Source organism: Equus asinus, chromosome 4, assembly GCF_041296235.1.
Source record: "Equus asinus isolate D_3611 breed Donkey chromosome 4, EquAss-T2T_v2, whole genome shotgun sequence".
Taxonomy (NCBI): domain Eukaryota; kingdom Metazoa; phylum Chordata; class Mammalia; order Perissodactyla; family Equidae; genus Equus; species Equus asinus.
The window spans coordinates 34,025,992-34,042,057 of record NC_091793.1 but is presented as its reverse complement, the minus strand read 5'-3'; the positions used below and the strand labels follow the sequence as shown (position 1 = coordinate 34,042,057).

At 43.1% G+C, this 16,066-nt stretch overlaps 1 protein-coding gene across 6 annotated transcripts in view; it reads right to left on the bottom strand.

Moving 5' to 3' along the window:
- PLEKHG7 (pleckstrin homology and RhoGEF domain containing G7) overlaps window positions 1-16,066 on the bottom strand; it is a 57,707-nt gene that overhangs the window by 32,123 nt on the left and 9,518 nt on the right. For 5 of the 6 annotated variants that reach the window (XM_070507051.1, XM_044744315.2, XM_044744322.2 and 2 more), the window contains exons 4-5: window positions 6,932-7,059; window positions 3,933-3,973 (exon numbers count right to left, since the gene is read on the bottom strand). In XM_070507051.1, the coding sequence (XP_070363152.1) occupies window positions 3,933-3,973; window positions 6,932-7,059 (169 nt within the window). Of the gene's footprint in view, window positions 1-3,932; window positions 3,974-6,931; window positions 7,060-12,991; window positions 13,240-16,066 lie in introns of those variants that run through there. The other variant, XM_014841260.3, reaches the window with a different exon arrangement.

The following is a 16,066-nucleotide window of genomic DNA, read 5'->3' as shown; positions in this document are numbered from 1 at the left end:
TGTATGGTTACTGTAGAAAATTTGGGAAACAAAAACACAAAGAAAATCAAAGTCACTCATAATCTCTACCCCAGATAACCACTGAAAACCTTTTTCTGATCATATTTATAACTAACTTTTAATTGTGCCCTATTTATACATTCTTTTATTACTTGGTTTTTAAACTTAACATATTGTGACCTTTTTTTTTTTGGATTCATTCAGTATTCTGTTGCAATATGATGAATTATCCACTTAAAGAGTTCATTTTACCAACAAAACCGGGAAGAAGCTATCAAATAACAATGTGTAAGGCTTTCTAAAGTCGACTTGGCTGCATCTCAAGTGAATGTTTTTCACAAGTAATTTTTTAATTTGTTCTGTTGCTTCAGCGTGCATGATGCTGGCATGGATCTAAGCAGTTTGGTGGAAGTTACTCAACTTTGTGTTAATGAGCAAGGGAAGGCATGAGTTATCTGCTGCTGTGGGTGGGTGGCTCCCTGTGTATCTGAAAGGAGACTCTGCAATAGTTTCAGAATGTGCTAAAGGGCCGTGGCTGGTTTCTCTGGTAGGGTTATGGCACTGAAAGGGGAGCCTATGAGACTCATTAGCTTCCACAGCAGAAAAGGAATCTTGGAGCTGGTTGGGGACCTCCTACCACAGTTGGGACATATGCCTTTTGTTGAGGTCTGAAACCATAGTGACTGCATGTTGTGGAAATCAAAATAGCAGCAGCCAGTTGGAAAATAAAGAAGCGGAGACAATGAAAGCAGCATTGGGACTGTGGGAAAGTGGGCACCAGCCCTCTGTCTTGAAGGACACTCACTGTCACTCTCCATGGGTCTGACCAACCTCCTGACCAAAGAAGTGCTTGATGGTTATACCAGTGAGAAAGGAGGGGACAGTCTGCTCAGAGGCCACATTAACTCTTTAGAGTGACAGACCCGTTGTTGGAAGCCTTGTTGCTTCCACTATAGTGGCATTGGCTAGGTGAGACAATGAGAAGCATTTGAAGGGTATTTGAGAGGATATGGAAGATGATGAGAAGTAAGAGGCCAAGGCTACCTCTAGGGTCTCAAACCTAATAACTAAGAGGTGGGTGGAATGGAAATTTGCAGTAGGCGCTGGTGACATGGAACTGGAGTGAAATGGATATATGTGAACATATCCATATTGGAATGGTTGACAAGGAGATGGCATTGAATTGGTGAGAACAGACGAGACCTTTGAGAGCTCTGCTGAGATAAAGGAGGGAGGAGTGTCTAGCACTGGTTATGGGGCCCCACAGTTGGAGGAGTAATTTAATGTTGGGGCTAAAACAGGCTCAGAGCTAGACCGCCTGGGACTGTTGGGGACAAATCCCCATTCTGCTGTTTATGAGCTGTGTGACCTCAGGTGAGTTATTCAATCTCTCTGAACCTCAGTTTCCCCCTTTGAAAAATGAGGATAATAATGTTACCTACCTTGTTGGGTTGTGATAATTAATGAGTTAATATATGTCAACTACGGCGTACACAAACAGGAACACACGCAAACAGAAACAGTGTCTGATAATGTGGTAAGCATTACATATGTGTTTGCTTTTATTACTAATATTGTTATTGAGGGGTGGGAAGAAAGGAAGAAGAGAGGGAAAGAAGGTGAGAAAAGGAAAAATCTTCAATAGATTGGGAAAATACATTACAATGTAGTAGCGTGTTTGTTATATTGATGCAGATTATCACTTACATAGATATGAATTATTTGACAAATAATGCTAAAAGGATGAGGGAGTAAGTAGACATGTTGATTTTAAGTGGACCAGATATTGTGTCCTGGTGAAAGTAAACGTTCAAGAAATGAAATTTCCTTTTATTAGTGAGAACATTTGCTGAAACATTATGTCATCCCACTAATTATTCTGTCTTTGTATACCTCCACCACTGCCTACCCACCTCCAACACTGGGCAAGCCATTTAGCACATTTTGTTTTCCAATTTACATGTCAGTCTGACCTTCTCAATTGTGAGCTGCTAATGGGCATCTTGACGTCTTAGTACACTCGTCCAACGTACGTGGAACAAATTGCTTCTTCATAGGGAAAAAAATAGACTGATCACGACAACTTGTAGGAATATCCTTCCTTAGGTTAGTCCTCCCTCTTGAAAGCACATTCTGTCTCCCAGATGGCCCTTAGAGCTTCCCTGGTCTGGAGGAGAGCTGGTGAAAGATGCCCCTTCTCCTGAGACCCCAGAAGTGGCTGGTAACAGGCCCTGCCTCCATTTAAATGAGGAAGGAGCCCAGGAAAGGCTGTACCATAGGCCCTGTCTCACGTTCTACCAGGAAAAGAGTCAAATCTTGTCCCTAAACAAGGACAAAGCGAAATGCTGAGCAACAGCCATGGTGACAATGGTGTCATCATTTTGCTAATAGTGTACAACTTGACGCTTGTAATGTTTAGACTGTGTCACTATGGATGGAATGTTTCTGTCCACCACAAATTCATCTAAAGCCCTAACCCCCCCAGTGTGATGGTATTTGGAGATAGGACCTTTGGGAAATAATTAGGTTTAGATGAGGGCTTGAGGGGGCCCCCATGATGGAATTAGTGTCCCTATAAGAAAGGGAAGAGACACCGGAGCTCTCCACTGTGTGAGGACACAGCGAGAAGGTGGCCATCTATAAGCCAGGAAGAAGGCTCTCACCAGAACCCGACATCCTGGCACCCTGATCTTGAACTTCCCAGCCCCAGAACTGTAAGAAATAAATATTGGGTGTTTAAGCCACCTAGTCTGCAGTATTTTGTTATAGCAGCCTGAGCTAAGATATTCATACAAACTGTTGACACTTGGAAAAATAATGTGAAAGTCACTGATATACTCAATTATGAGAATACTTTTTCCAAACCCTAATTACAAATAATACTACCAATAATATGGCCAATATCAGTTGTTTAAGATGTGTCCAGCTCTGGGGCCAGCTCCACATGCGTTATTTGACTTCCTTGTCACAACCACTCTATGGGGCTGGCACTATTACCATCTACCTTTTATAGGGAAGGACCTGAAGCTGAGGGAGGTTAATTCATTTGGCCAAGGTCACAGAACGGTAAGTGGAGCAGCTGGGAGTGGAACCTCAGAGGGCTTTTAATTTAGTTGTGGTACTTAAAAAATACCAGTGTGTGTGTGTCCGCAGAACGTCCAAGGTGGGTGTCAACAACTAATAACAAATTAATCAGAGAGGCCACCTGGCCAGATTTTTAACAGAATGAGGCACAGTGTAGGTATCGCAACTAGCTTTGTTGGAAGGAGAAACAGTCCGTCCTTACCCCCTCCTCCAAAAAACAGGAGTGAGGAGTCGGGTTGTGGTCAGGAACACTTCTTCCCTCCACCCCCAGCAGGCCTGAAGGAAAGGCCGGACAGTGGTTAACCCTTGTCCTAGACAGTAAAGAATCATGGGCCACTGATTTCGATTTACAACTCTTCAATAATTGATGGAACCAAGAATGAATTTTTAAAAACCACGAGGACTCCAACCGGCTTTCCCAGAAATAGAAGTGTATTTGTGGAATCTCTTTCTGTAATATTTCATTAATTTTTCAGTGTTCCCAATATGCACGCCACTGACGGCAAACTGGGGCATATGCTTGTGCAAGTTCACTTCATCAAGTAAGCAGTTTCCTAAGCTGTATCAAGTCATAAATGTGGAGTTGTAAAGCATCACAATATTAGGATTGCTTTGTGTTTTGCAGAGCTCATTAACCACTGGCAATTAACACTGTTTTGCTGCACAAAATGGCATCATTTGGCATGTTCTGTAGCCATTACTATGGATGTGATGATATAATTTAAATTTCGTGTGCTGTCTGCCATTATGCACAGAAAAAGTGAGATGAAGAGGCTCTTCAGTCCTTTCTTACTTTCTTAGCTACAGGAGGCTTAATTAAAACCCAACTGACAACACACAACACTTACCACTCCTCTCTTGGAGAAAGGCCATCTTGGCTTTTTGGATTCTGGTGGGTGAAATTAAAGAAGATAGATTAGTACTTCGAGTAACTAGTGACAGATCATTGCAGAGCTTTACAAAATCTGCTTTTTCAAATGAGCCAAGCAGAATTCATCCTGCTTTAATTCTCCTTCTCTTGAGCATGCACACAGAATAAATATTTATATGTATGCAGATGAGTGAATGAAGCAATGTTGCAACCTGAAAGTTGGTGTTAATTGCTACCTTAAGGTCATATTGTCCTGTTTCCTTACTAGAGTTCTGTTCAGCCTCCTTTTTCCCATCACTCAGGGAGAAACTTAGAAGATGTAATAAAGAGTTGAGTGATTCCTTTAAGACAGAGAGTCATAGAACTTTGGGGCTAAAAGGACTTCACTTTTACGTTGTTCTATCAAAACCATCAAAAACAATCCCAGCATATGCAATGTCAATAGCCTGACCAAACTTGAGTCTTGGAGATTGCATCAACCCAATAATCCCCATGTGTCGTTAAAGGCTGACACCTGAAATAGGGGGACATCAACACATCACCAATCTTTATGTTGGGGGCTTTTTGTCGCTATTGGCCACCATCCGAGTAGTCCTTAGGAGTTGCTTTGAGCTGAGAAGGAAGTCATCACTCAATAATGCACACTTTTGATGATCAGGGAGTAAAATGATTAGATTCTGGATTCTTGATTTTTATGTCATTTGCATCAATTTGTAATGCTACCCAGAAAAGGCTGGAACTATTTCTTAGGTTTAGGCAAGATATTCTGGTGACTCAATATACAAAATAGATGCCTTATAGGCCTATCTTTCTTTCTATTCAATTCATCAGGAGATGCTGCATAATACTTGAATCAGATGGAAGCAATTACCCGGGCAGCATTTACTACAAAGTATGTGCTGAGGGGCTTTTCCTGCTGGAACCCTGGAAGGCACCTGTCCAACTGATTATCTTGCTCATTCTGACCACCTTATCGATCTTTTGAAAGGGAAGATTAGATGGAACCTCCCTCAGGGACAAAGCAGCTTCACCACTCTTAGCCCTCAATGTCTGGTGGTAAATTATTATGTCCAATTTGAACTGCAATAATCTGTTCTTAGCAAATTTTTCTCCTTGGTTTTTCTGGCTTTGAGGATAATTTTAGGGCCTGGGGAAAGCTTCACAAGTATTCAGAAGAAAATTTAAATGAGTCTTTATTGATGCCACAATCTTTTATTGTCTCTAGCATATATTAAGTTTTGCTGAATCAGAATCTCTATTTCAACAATATCTCTAGGTGACTCATGTGCACATCGAAGCTGGAGAAGCACCACGAATCTGGGATGTGAGAACTCTATTCTAAACTCCTTGAGGAGGGGGCACAGAGGCGTATGATGGAGGACGTTGCAGAGCTTTTACTATGTGGCAGCTACTGTGATGCTACGTACACAACAAAGATCAACCAGTAGATTTAGAAGCATCACACAGCAATTATGACCTTGTTCTTTAGCATGGTGGTTCTGAACCTTTAGCTGGCTCCAGAATCACCTGGAGGCCTCGCTAAAAAACAAATTGGTGCTCCCCGCCACCTCAGAGCTTCTAATTCAGAAGGCCTGGGGTTGGACCCCACACTCTAAATTTTTCACAATTTCCCAGGTAATACGGAAGCTGCTGGTCTGGGACCAACCTTTGGGAAAGACTACTCTTGGTATTAACCAGTTTAGAGCATTCATGAAGCATCATGAGATACGTACTAACCTCTGTTAAGGTTACGCAGTGTTTAGAACTAGCTCTAATTTCTAGGGGCCTGTCCTTGAGTAGATGGCTTAATCCCTCTTGGTTTGTTCACTTGGGTGATTGTATCAGATGAGACAGCAGATGTTCATTTGCATTATTGTGTCATATGAGACAGTAGATGTGAAAGGGATCTGTAAAGAGTGGAGAGCTATACAATGTTAGTTATGGTTTATTTCCTGGTGACTTCTGGGTTCCACAGAGAAGACTACAGTTGCCCATACAATGGATGTTGATACAGGCTGGTGGAGAGGGCACAGGACTAGCAGTCAGGAGCCTAGAATCCGTTCTTCTGACACAAACCAGCTGACACCACAGCTAGGTCACTTCTCCTTTCTGGGTCGCACTTTGCACATATGTGAGTGAAGAATGAACTTGGTGGCTTTCTAACTATGTGCCGAGTGTCCTGGACTGCTGGGGATGCGTTGGAGGTGAGTCTTTGGGACCCACCCCATTTTCAGGCATTGCAACTCCACCTGGATCTGTTTTATACATTGGATTTCCAAGTGAGGGTTCTTTTGTAAAAAGGACTCTGCTAAGAACAAAACCAGTTTGAACGCTACCAGGATGGATCATCTTTAAGTTTCCTTTTAGCTCTCAAAGGCTACCCTCAGAATCAAGGAGAATGTGCCCTCAACACCACAATTGCTCTTTCTTTCACAACTGAGTTCAAAATGCAGAAGAAGATTTGTCCCTAAGGCTGCCTACCTCTAATCTGCTCTAACAGGAATCTGCTGTCCCTGGGACCTCTGCCTCCACAAGGTACCACCTGGTTGGAAGGTACCACCTGGTTGGAAGATACCAGTGTGAGGCAGAAGGCCAGCAGCAGGCCAGGGGTGGCATTACAGCAATGATACAGAAGCTGCCCCCCAGCCCAGAGAGAGCCTTTTGCTCTAGAATGGTGACTGTCCCTGGTGTATCTTTTCCAGGTCCCAGACCTGGGGTAAATTCTTTGACAAGAGGACCTTTTGAGGGAAAGCTCATACCTATCCATGTCTGTAAGTGGAACACCCAATACCAAGGGTGGTATTCAGCTGGTTCCAGTAATTCATGGCTGATGCCAGTCCTAATTGGTGAGACATCTGTTTTAACTTGTTGGTGCACATGTTTCACCAGTCATTAAATATTCTGAAAATCACCCCTGCTTATTACAATATCTGTCCGTATCTGCCTTGTAACATAAGTATGCTGAATGAGCAGGACCTGGATTCAGCAGCAGAAGTGGGTGGCACAGATAATCGGCAGCTCCATCTGACACCAGAAGGTCCCCGGGGAACACCTCAAGTCCAGGTAAGTTGAGCACCACAGAACTCCGCCTGTGCTCAGGGAACCTGTGCTCAAGAGAAGGAAGGAGAGAGCTTAGAGCTGGCATGCAGGCAGGGCCGTCGCTCAGGACACCCTGGGGCTTTCAGAAATCCCTGCTAGCTGCCTGATTAATGCCTGCTTTTTTAGGAAGGTCGTGGAGGCCACGCCAGGCTCCAGGCCCGGGAGGGCTGTGATCACAACCCCCCACAACATGCTTACTCAACACCTTTTTGAGCCTTATTGACCATTTATGATTTCGACTAATCCAAAGCAGGAGATCTGGCCTGGAAACATCAAAACAAACATACTTGGCATGTTCTGGCTCAGAAGGATACTAGGAGAAAGCCCTCGAACATGAGAGCAGTTGTAAATTATACCCATGGCCTCAGCGGGAGTGAGGTGCATGGGGATGGCCACCAGCACCCCTAGTGATCTGAGGCTGGTTGTATAAAGTCAGTACTTTTATTTTTCCCAGAGAAAAATGAGAATTATCGTTAGAAAACCCTAGCAAACAGGCCTATCTACCTTCTTCTTTCCTCTACCCCATTTCGCGAAACTTCCTGTCTGTTGGATGTTCACAAAATAAATAGTTGACATACCAGACACAGTGGGGAGCAGCTCCAAAGCCACTGGGCATTTGCTCAGTGATGTCTAAGGGGCAAAAGGGCTGAAGAATCTGCCACCCTGGGAACCTGCCTGAGAGCATTGAATTACAGTCATGTGTCACTTAACGATGGGGATACATCCTGAGAAATGCATCATTAGGCAATTTCTTCATTGTGTGAACATCATAGAGTGTACTTACACAAACGTAGATGGTATAGCCTACTACACGCCTAGGCTACATGGTACTAATCTTATGGGAGCACCGTCGCATTTTCAGTCTTTCATTGAACAAAACATCGTTATGTGGTGCGTGACTGTACAGGGATTTTCGCGGCTTCCTCATCAGAGCTGCTCAGATATTCCTTTGGTCTATTCTGAGGGATGAGAGATGTGCTTCTTTCTACTTCTTGACCAATGGAATCTCCAAATTCTTTTCACCAACAAATAGCTTAGCATATGGGTTACTTTATATACAAAGGCATTTTGACTCAATTTATCAACCAAAGCATAGCCACAGAATTGCCTTGAAAGTTGAGAGTCTGAGTCTGTCACACCCCTCTGGGTATTATGATTTGGTCCATTGCCATGCAGCTCCCTCTCCTGACAGAGAGGCTGTGCCCTGAGCCCCGTTAGTCTCCCCAGCCAGTCTTTCCTCTGTTCCTTCCAGTTCCCCACCTGCTTACTGCTTCAGTCCTCCCCGCTTTGTAGCCACGTTCCATGCTTCTGACCTTCTGCACGAGTGATGGCCTTTCTACCGGCACTTTCATCTCTCTCCTCATGATGGTACATTCTGGGATCTCATGCCCTATTTCTGGTTAATACGCCTGTCAGGGTCCTGGTCATGCCCTGCCAGGCCTATTATGCTGTTGACCAAGGCCTGGTGTATATTAGAATAGCCTGTGGAATTTATTATAATAACATCCTCAAGTCCCACCCTTGGGATTCTGATCCAGTAGGTCTGAAGGTGGGCCTCTGCATCTGTAGTTTTATCCAGCTCCTTTGATAGTCGCCAGAGCTGGAGAAACTGATTTTGGGGATACAAGTACTTTGGTATAGGCCCTTTCTACATTTAGATCTTAAAGATTATTTCAAGTTCTCAGCCTTTTGCTGAAAACACTTCCAGACCATTTTACTTATGAATAGTAGGGCAAGTTGCTTGGGAGCTCTAATTAGAATAACCTACTTCCCATAAATTCCTACTAAATGTTTGAAGTAGGGCTGCCTCAGACCCTGCAGATAGATGCTGTAGGCATAAAAGAAGGTTAATTTTCAGCCATAAAAGGCTGCTTCCTCCAAGAGGGCTTCTCTAATGCTCAAAGAAGTAGTTCCTCATGTTTGTGCACTGCTCTGCAGCCTGGCTAGATCGGGCCCTGAGCATCTTCTATCTGTGTTAACACAGTTACCTCTTATTTCTTCACCTTTAGCTTTATTTTCTTGATTCCATCCTACTCCCAGTCACTAAAAGTGAATTATCTAAAATGTGAGCCCGACCTACCCCCTCCTGGCTTCAGATACCTCAGTGGCTCTGCATCTTGTACCGGATAAACACATTTTTAAACCATATATACAAGCCATCCATGATCTGGCCCATTTACCTTCCTAATATCCCTTACTTTGCAATTTAGTCTCTGGAAACAGTGAGTAGATTGTCATTTCCCACACAAAATGTTTCACTCTTCAGTGCCTTGGCTGGGCGTGCTTTGCCCTTTCTCTGCCCTCCCCAAACCTCTCTAACTCCTCCCATGAGATTTAGGGCCATAGGTTATCTAAGTAACTTACAAGGGAAATACTTAGATAAAATTTGGCTCAGATTTGTCTAATTAGCTGTTTTCCCTGAGGTTTTAAAATCTGCTTTGACTGCCCCTTTTCTGCTCTTCTCGCTTGTTTTATTGGAAAATTTTAGGGTAATGTTGCAGACACTGCTAGCTGCCAACCCAAAGTGTATGCCCTCCATTTTTCTTGCTATCTAAACCCTGCTTTTTCTGGAGTGGCATGTGCTGAGTTCATACACAGCCCTGCTCTGACTCCCTTGCAGCTAGTGGAGCCATGTGACCCAAATCTGGCCAATGAGATTGACACAGGAGTTGCAGGCTGTGGCTTCTAGGAAAACTTTTTCAAAGGGGACAGAGTTGGCTAGCTTCTTCCTTTTATCTCTTGCTCTTTGCCCTTCTTGTTGCCTGAAATATGGCTTGATGCCTGAAAGTATACCAGTAATCTTGCAAAGATAGCAGCAGAACAGGAAAACAGAAGGATCCTGGAAGGCTGCTGACATCTGCCCTGGCCTGGGCTCTGCTTATGTTGCAAGAGAAACACCCCGTATTTGCTCAGGTCGTTCTAGTCAGGTTCTGTTACACGCAGACAGATGCTATTCTGACTGATCCAGATTTCCCCATCCTGGATTTCCTTCTCCAAGAACGAGATCAACTTTCAGCATTCTGCACTCCTGTGGCTTTTTTACCACCTATTTATGTTGAAGTTTCATAATAAGATCATTACAGTTGCAACTTTTGACAACTCTCCCCTTTTTGGTATTTGCCGACCTAATGGCAATGGTGGTTATGAGGATAGAGGGGACTAAATTAGGTGGGAGTTGGAATAGTTACAATAATTTGAATGAAAAATGTAATTATAATTTCATCATTTTGGATATAGGACATTGAGGCTGATACATAATGAATTGCTAGTATACAAATCCAGCTAGGAATTTTCACAGTGCTATTCAAAAGGTATTAGGTAACATAAAATGCTAGGAACCCACAAGAAGACCTCTGAAGGGAAATATTAGAAGCTTCCCCATCAAATTTATACTTCTCTTGATAAAGACCCTAGAAGCATACAATAAGATTTTGTGCTTATGGGGATACAGGGGATTGGAAAAATTACCATAATTTGAATGAGAAATGTAACCTAGTTGAATGTTGGGGGGAAAGTTTACGCTTTTGAGCTTCAAATCTAGATGTTACACAATCTGGTAAGTATCATGAGTTTGGTAGTTTCCAAAGACTCTATAAGCTATCTCTATATTCCCTGGGGACCTCAGGGAGGACATAACTGCTGGTGGAGTGGAAGGATTCATCTTCCTGGCCCCCTCTACACTGGCTTATGTGTTTCTCTTCTGTGCTACTACAGTTCTCTGCAGTGAGGGTTGAGAATGTGGAGTCAAATTGCCTGGATTTTAATCTTAGCTATGATTGAGCCAACTAATAACCTCTCTGGCTCTGACTTTGCCATTTGTGAAATGTAGACAACAATCATACCTACTGATTGTGTGAGAATGGACAAGGTTGATCAATATAAACCACTTAGATCAGGTCTGGAACCTAGTAAGCTGTCAATAATTGCTACTATGTTGATTATTGAACATATTATAATGTTCTGTTTATGTGTCTGTTTACTCCACTGGACTGTCAGCTCCTTCAGTGTGAGAAACATGCCTGATCATCATCCGCGTTGGTGGGTGCTCATTGACTGCTCAATCCATTGTCATTGATGAACACAAATGAATGAAATACTTCTCTGATGCCGTCCTCCCTTGTGGAAAGTATCTTACTTTATAAGGCAGTTTTGCAGGTTCGTGTCTCACCTCTTCCATTACCCTAAGCTCCTAGCTCCTGGTCCTAATCCCTGAATTTAGTACGAGCTCAATAAACATTTGTTGAGTAAATGGAACAGTAACCAAATCCTCGCACACCCAGAGTCATCACTGTCATTTCCCGACACGCACTCCTGCACAGTGTGAACTTTGGTAATAGCCAGCTGCTCACTATTCTTTAAACTAGCCTGCACCTCACACTTCCATGCCTTGGCTCAGGTAGTTCCCATCTGCCTGCCCATCTCCACTTTGTCTGCTTAGCAAACTCATATTCATCTCTAAATTTCAGCTTAGACGCTCTTCCTCCAGAAGTCTTTTCTGATCTGCTCAGGGAGCGCCATCTCTCTCTCTCCCTCCCCTACCCCGACCTTATCTCGGCTCTATAATGATTCATTGAAGGCTCATGCTAAGTCTTATGTATCATAGATTCCAAGCACCTGGCATAGAACTTGACATGGAGCAGGTATCAATAAGCTTGTTGAATGAATAGGCATGTTGACTGATAGAATGACATACACACAGTTCTCAAATAAATCTGCTTTTCCATTCTGGATGATAAATGAATAATTATATGCATATACAATAGCAGAATTCAATTTGAGTCCCCACTCCATTAAAGGTGATTAAATTACTCCCATTCATTTCTCCCTCATCTGGGGTATCTTCTGACATGAGGCATCAATTTGGGGGCACATAAGCCAGGTTTGGGAGTTCAGTTTGCACATATGGAAGAGGGAAGACAACTGGCTCTCACAGGGTTTGTGCTGTGACCTTGGCTTTGTTGCCTTGGTGTTCAAAACCCAGCAATGCTCATTCTGGAAACACGAGCATGCCCCTGGAACGGTGTAACAGAATCTCTGTGGACATGACATTTTTATGTTCATCAGAAGAGGGCATTGGTTGATAAAAATAGCAAGAGTCACAGTTGTGACCATATGGAGAGCTAGGAAAACAGTAAGAAAGAACACCTGCACGCAGTAACCTGGAGACACATGAATTGTGCAGACCACTGGCCCCGGCATCACTCACGCATGACAGTGGACTAGAGTTCTGGGCGCTCTGAAAAGGACCCCATGTCTGTATCAGCCAGGGTTGCTCAGCTCGTTGGGTTAATGATATTAATACAAATAGTTGCAATGAATTCAGAATGACTTTGAATTTAGGTCTCATGGGGAAGGGGTGTTGGTGGTTGCAAATTGGTGTCTTGTTTTTGCTATTCCAAATGTTAGAATTGCTTCTTATAGAATGGCATGAATGCAGGATCATTATGTACAGTTCTGGATAGATTATCCACTGGAAGCAATCATTGTAATAAATTCAGAATTTTTATCACCCTCCCCCAAACAAAAGGGTGTCTGCGTGGGGTTGTGGCATCCTGGGTGAAAAGAGTAGGGAGGAGAATTTCTAGATACCTGATTTTCTCAGAGGGAGATTAAGCTAGGAAATGAACTAATAAATGCAAGATGTTTGGGGTGTGGCTGGCAAACCACTGTTGTTGTGTAAGTTCTGTATAACTTTACACTGCCCTTTATTTATTTGGAAAAGCACAACTATAGCAACATCCTTCAGAAATGCTTTTCTTTTTTTCTTTTTTGGTTCAACGCTTGACTATTCTGGTTCTTTGCTTCGGGACAAATTTCTGGACCAGGAGGTTGTATAACTGGGTGCCTGACAGAGACTTTGCAGCCCTCCCAGGCTCACGGGTGCCCTCCCCTCCTCCCCGCCTTCAGAAACCCAATCACAACCACACTTTGACTAACCCGGAGTGGCGCTGCCCCAGTCTGGTCAGATCCGAAGGGACTGGTCCCATGGTTGCTGGAATAATCTTGTCTCCTTTCTGATACCAGAACGTCTCCTTATTCTGTCCTCTGCTGAACATCTGAAGGTCCATGGTGTGGGCTGGGACAGCAACAATTCAGAGAATCCAGAGAATTCTCCCCCACTGCTGAGCAGGCCACACACCCGGGCGTCAACACTCAACAATGAGCCTGCTCTGGCATGTTGGTGCCAGAAAGGTTTCTGGCTGGAGGAAATGTGTCACCCAGTGGACCTCAAATGCATACAGTTTGTAAGGAATAGATTGGTCTCTATGGATATTATTCTAATTTGACATCAGCTGGCACTCACTGAGCACCGGCTCTTACCAGACACTCCGTTAAGTGCTTTACACGCGTTAGCATACTGATTTTCGCAAGCACCCTATGAGGTGGAAGTTACTGTTGTCATTACAGTGTGGAAGAAACTGAGGCTTAGAAGGATGGATAAGGAATTCATCTAAGGTTGTGTTTCGTGAATGACAGACCGGAATTCAAAATTCAAGTACACAAGTCTGACTCCAAAAAACTTGGAAATAAGAAGAAGAGAAAAAGATACTATAAACCATTTTAAAGCACAAAGTGCTTTTTAAAATTGATGTAATGGTGGTTACTACTTTAGGCAAAACAAGGGGTGTAGTGGGTTGAGTGGAGGCCCCCAAAAGATTTATCCATGTCCTAACGCCTGGTATATGGGGATGCGATCTTATTTGTAAAAAGGGTCTTTGCCGATGTAATTAAATGAAAGCTCTCAAGATGAGATTATTCTGGATTATCTGGGTGGGCCCTAAACCCAATGATATGTGTACTTGTGAGAGACACCTAGAGAAGAGATGCAGAGGAAAGAAGACCCCATGAAGATGGAGGCAGAGATTAAAGTGATGCAGCCACAAGCCAAAGAACCTGGATGAAGAAGCAAGAAAAGGTCCTCCCTGAACCTTCAGAGGGAGCACCGCTCTGCCAACACTTTGATTTTGGACTTCCGGCTTCTAGAACTGTGAGAGCATACATTTCTGTCGTTCTAAGCCACTTGGTTAGTGGTAATTTATTAGAGAAGCCACAGGAAACTGACACTGGGGCCGTCTCACCTTATGAACCCTGATTCCCAACTCTGACCTTCATTACCCGTGACCTTGGCTTGTCACTTCCCTGGGTCTCACTTTCCTTATGTGGAAAACAACTGTAAGTGAGACCCTTCAAATCCTTCATGATCTGTGAATCGAGGATCTAGGAGCTTTGTTCTCATTTTCCCCGCCAGTGGCCATTGGGTGGGAGCGGTAATTATGTGGTGACCTTTATCTCAGCAGAAATGTTTGAAGACGAATAATTAAAGCTCCTTCTTTAGAAATATGACTAATACATCATCTGTATTTTTAAGAGATTCCTTCTGTACTGAGCTTAAACCAAGGACCCCTGACCTTTAATTCCCAGGCACAAATTTTAAGGGAAAATAATGAAAAATGCTAGAGAATATGGGGGTAGCAACTGCGCTATAGTGCTAAGAGTGTCCTAATGGAATAAAAATCTTACTGAATGTGCTACAATTTGGAGAGGGCTCAGTCTTCTCCTTTCCCTGCTATGACTGTTGCCCCATGTTGTTGTCGTTGTTTTTATCAGGCAGCCTTATCAGGCCTCATTCCTCAGCCGCGACAGTCCTTGTCTGATAGTAAAAGTTCAGCAATTGTGGGTCTAGAAAATGTAGGTGTTCTATTTTAAGAATCACATTGCAAGAAATATAGTGCAATTTGGAATGCCTACTTATAACTATGGGCTGATTACACAGGAAGAAGAAATTAAGAATCAGTAACAATCTTTAAAAAAAATCCCTTTTTAAAATAATCAACAGAAAAATGACAACTTGACTGCAAATTATGGAACTGCAGTCTCTTGGTTAACTCTGGGGTATGTTTTTCCATTATGAGTCTCATAAGATTGTCGGGAACTTTCCTTTTCATGTTTGACTATAGCTTCCGGTTCAACTTTCGACCAAAATGTTCCATTTGCTGGAAATCCAACTGAGAAGGATGGGGAGCCTCTAGAAGGATGGGGAACCTCTGCCTCACTGCCCAGGGCCTGGTACCTAGTGGCCACTTCATCCATGTGGAGCGAACAAATGGAAGACTCAGCCCTGGCCTATTGTTTTTTTCTGGCTATCATATCACCTCAAAAGCCTTATTAGATGGGAGGACACATCAGTTTGAACGCAGAACAGAGACAGTCTTTGGAGTCTCATCAGTGTGGAAAATACCCCATGCTGTGACTCCTTACTCAATCAGTAACAGTTATCAAACACACACGTGTTTAGAGCACCAGGGTGGCTGCTGGTAACCGCCTAGAACTCTCACTGTCTTTCTAGGCTGCTGCCTTTTCTAGACAGCAGTCTAGAACTTAACCGCTCCACCACTGGGCCAGCCCCGGTGTCAGAATATTTTAGAAAGAATAAGTCTAGGACTTGCATATAAGAAGGACGTAATGAATAAATAAATGAATAAATGGTTTTTTCAAAAAAATAATAATAGCTAATACTTACTTATACTATTTAATCATATCAAAAGCCTTATTAGATGGGTACTATTTGTACCTCCACTTCACGGATGAAGACTTTGAGGTTTTGAATTGCTAAAGAACTTGCCCAAGGTCACACTGCCAGAGAGAAGTAGAGATGGAACTCAAACCAGGGAGTTTGAGTTCAATGGCTCTCAACACCACGTTATGCTGCCTAAGATGGCTTTGGGGGACGTTTTCCTGGCATTCACTGTTTTTGTCTGGTTTCTTCCTGGAGATAGAATTTCAAACACCTTGTCCTTTGGTTTTCTTATTAATGTTGCCCCACTTGCTAATTTGGATATATTTATCTTTTTTCTTATTCTTTTTTGAGCACTGGAAGGTTAGTCTTTATTCTCATGGATGTAGTATTTACGTTTCCCTTCTCCGCTTTAGGGCTGACCAGAAAATTAGGTGAGACAGACAACGCTTTGTGAATATAGATTTTAAAGGGTGCCAGGCAGGTCTCCCTACCTA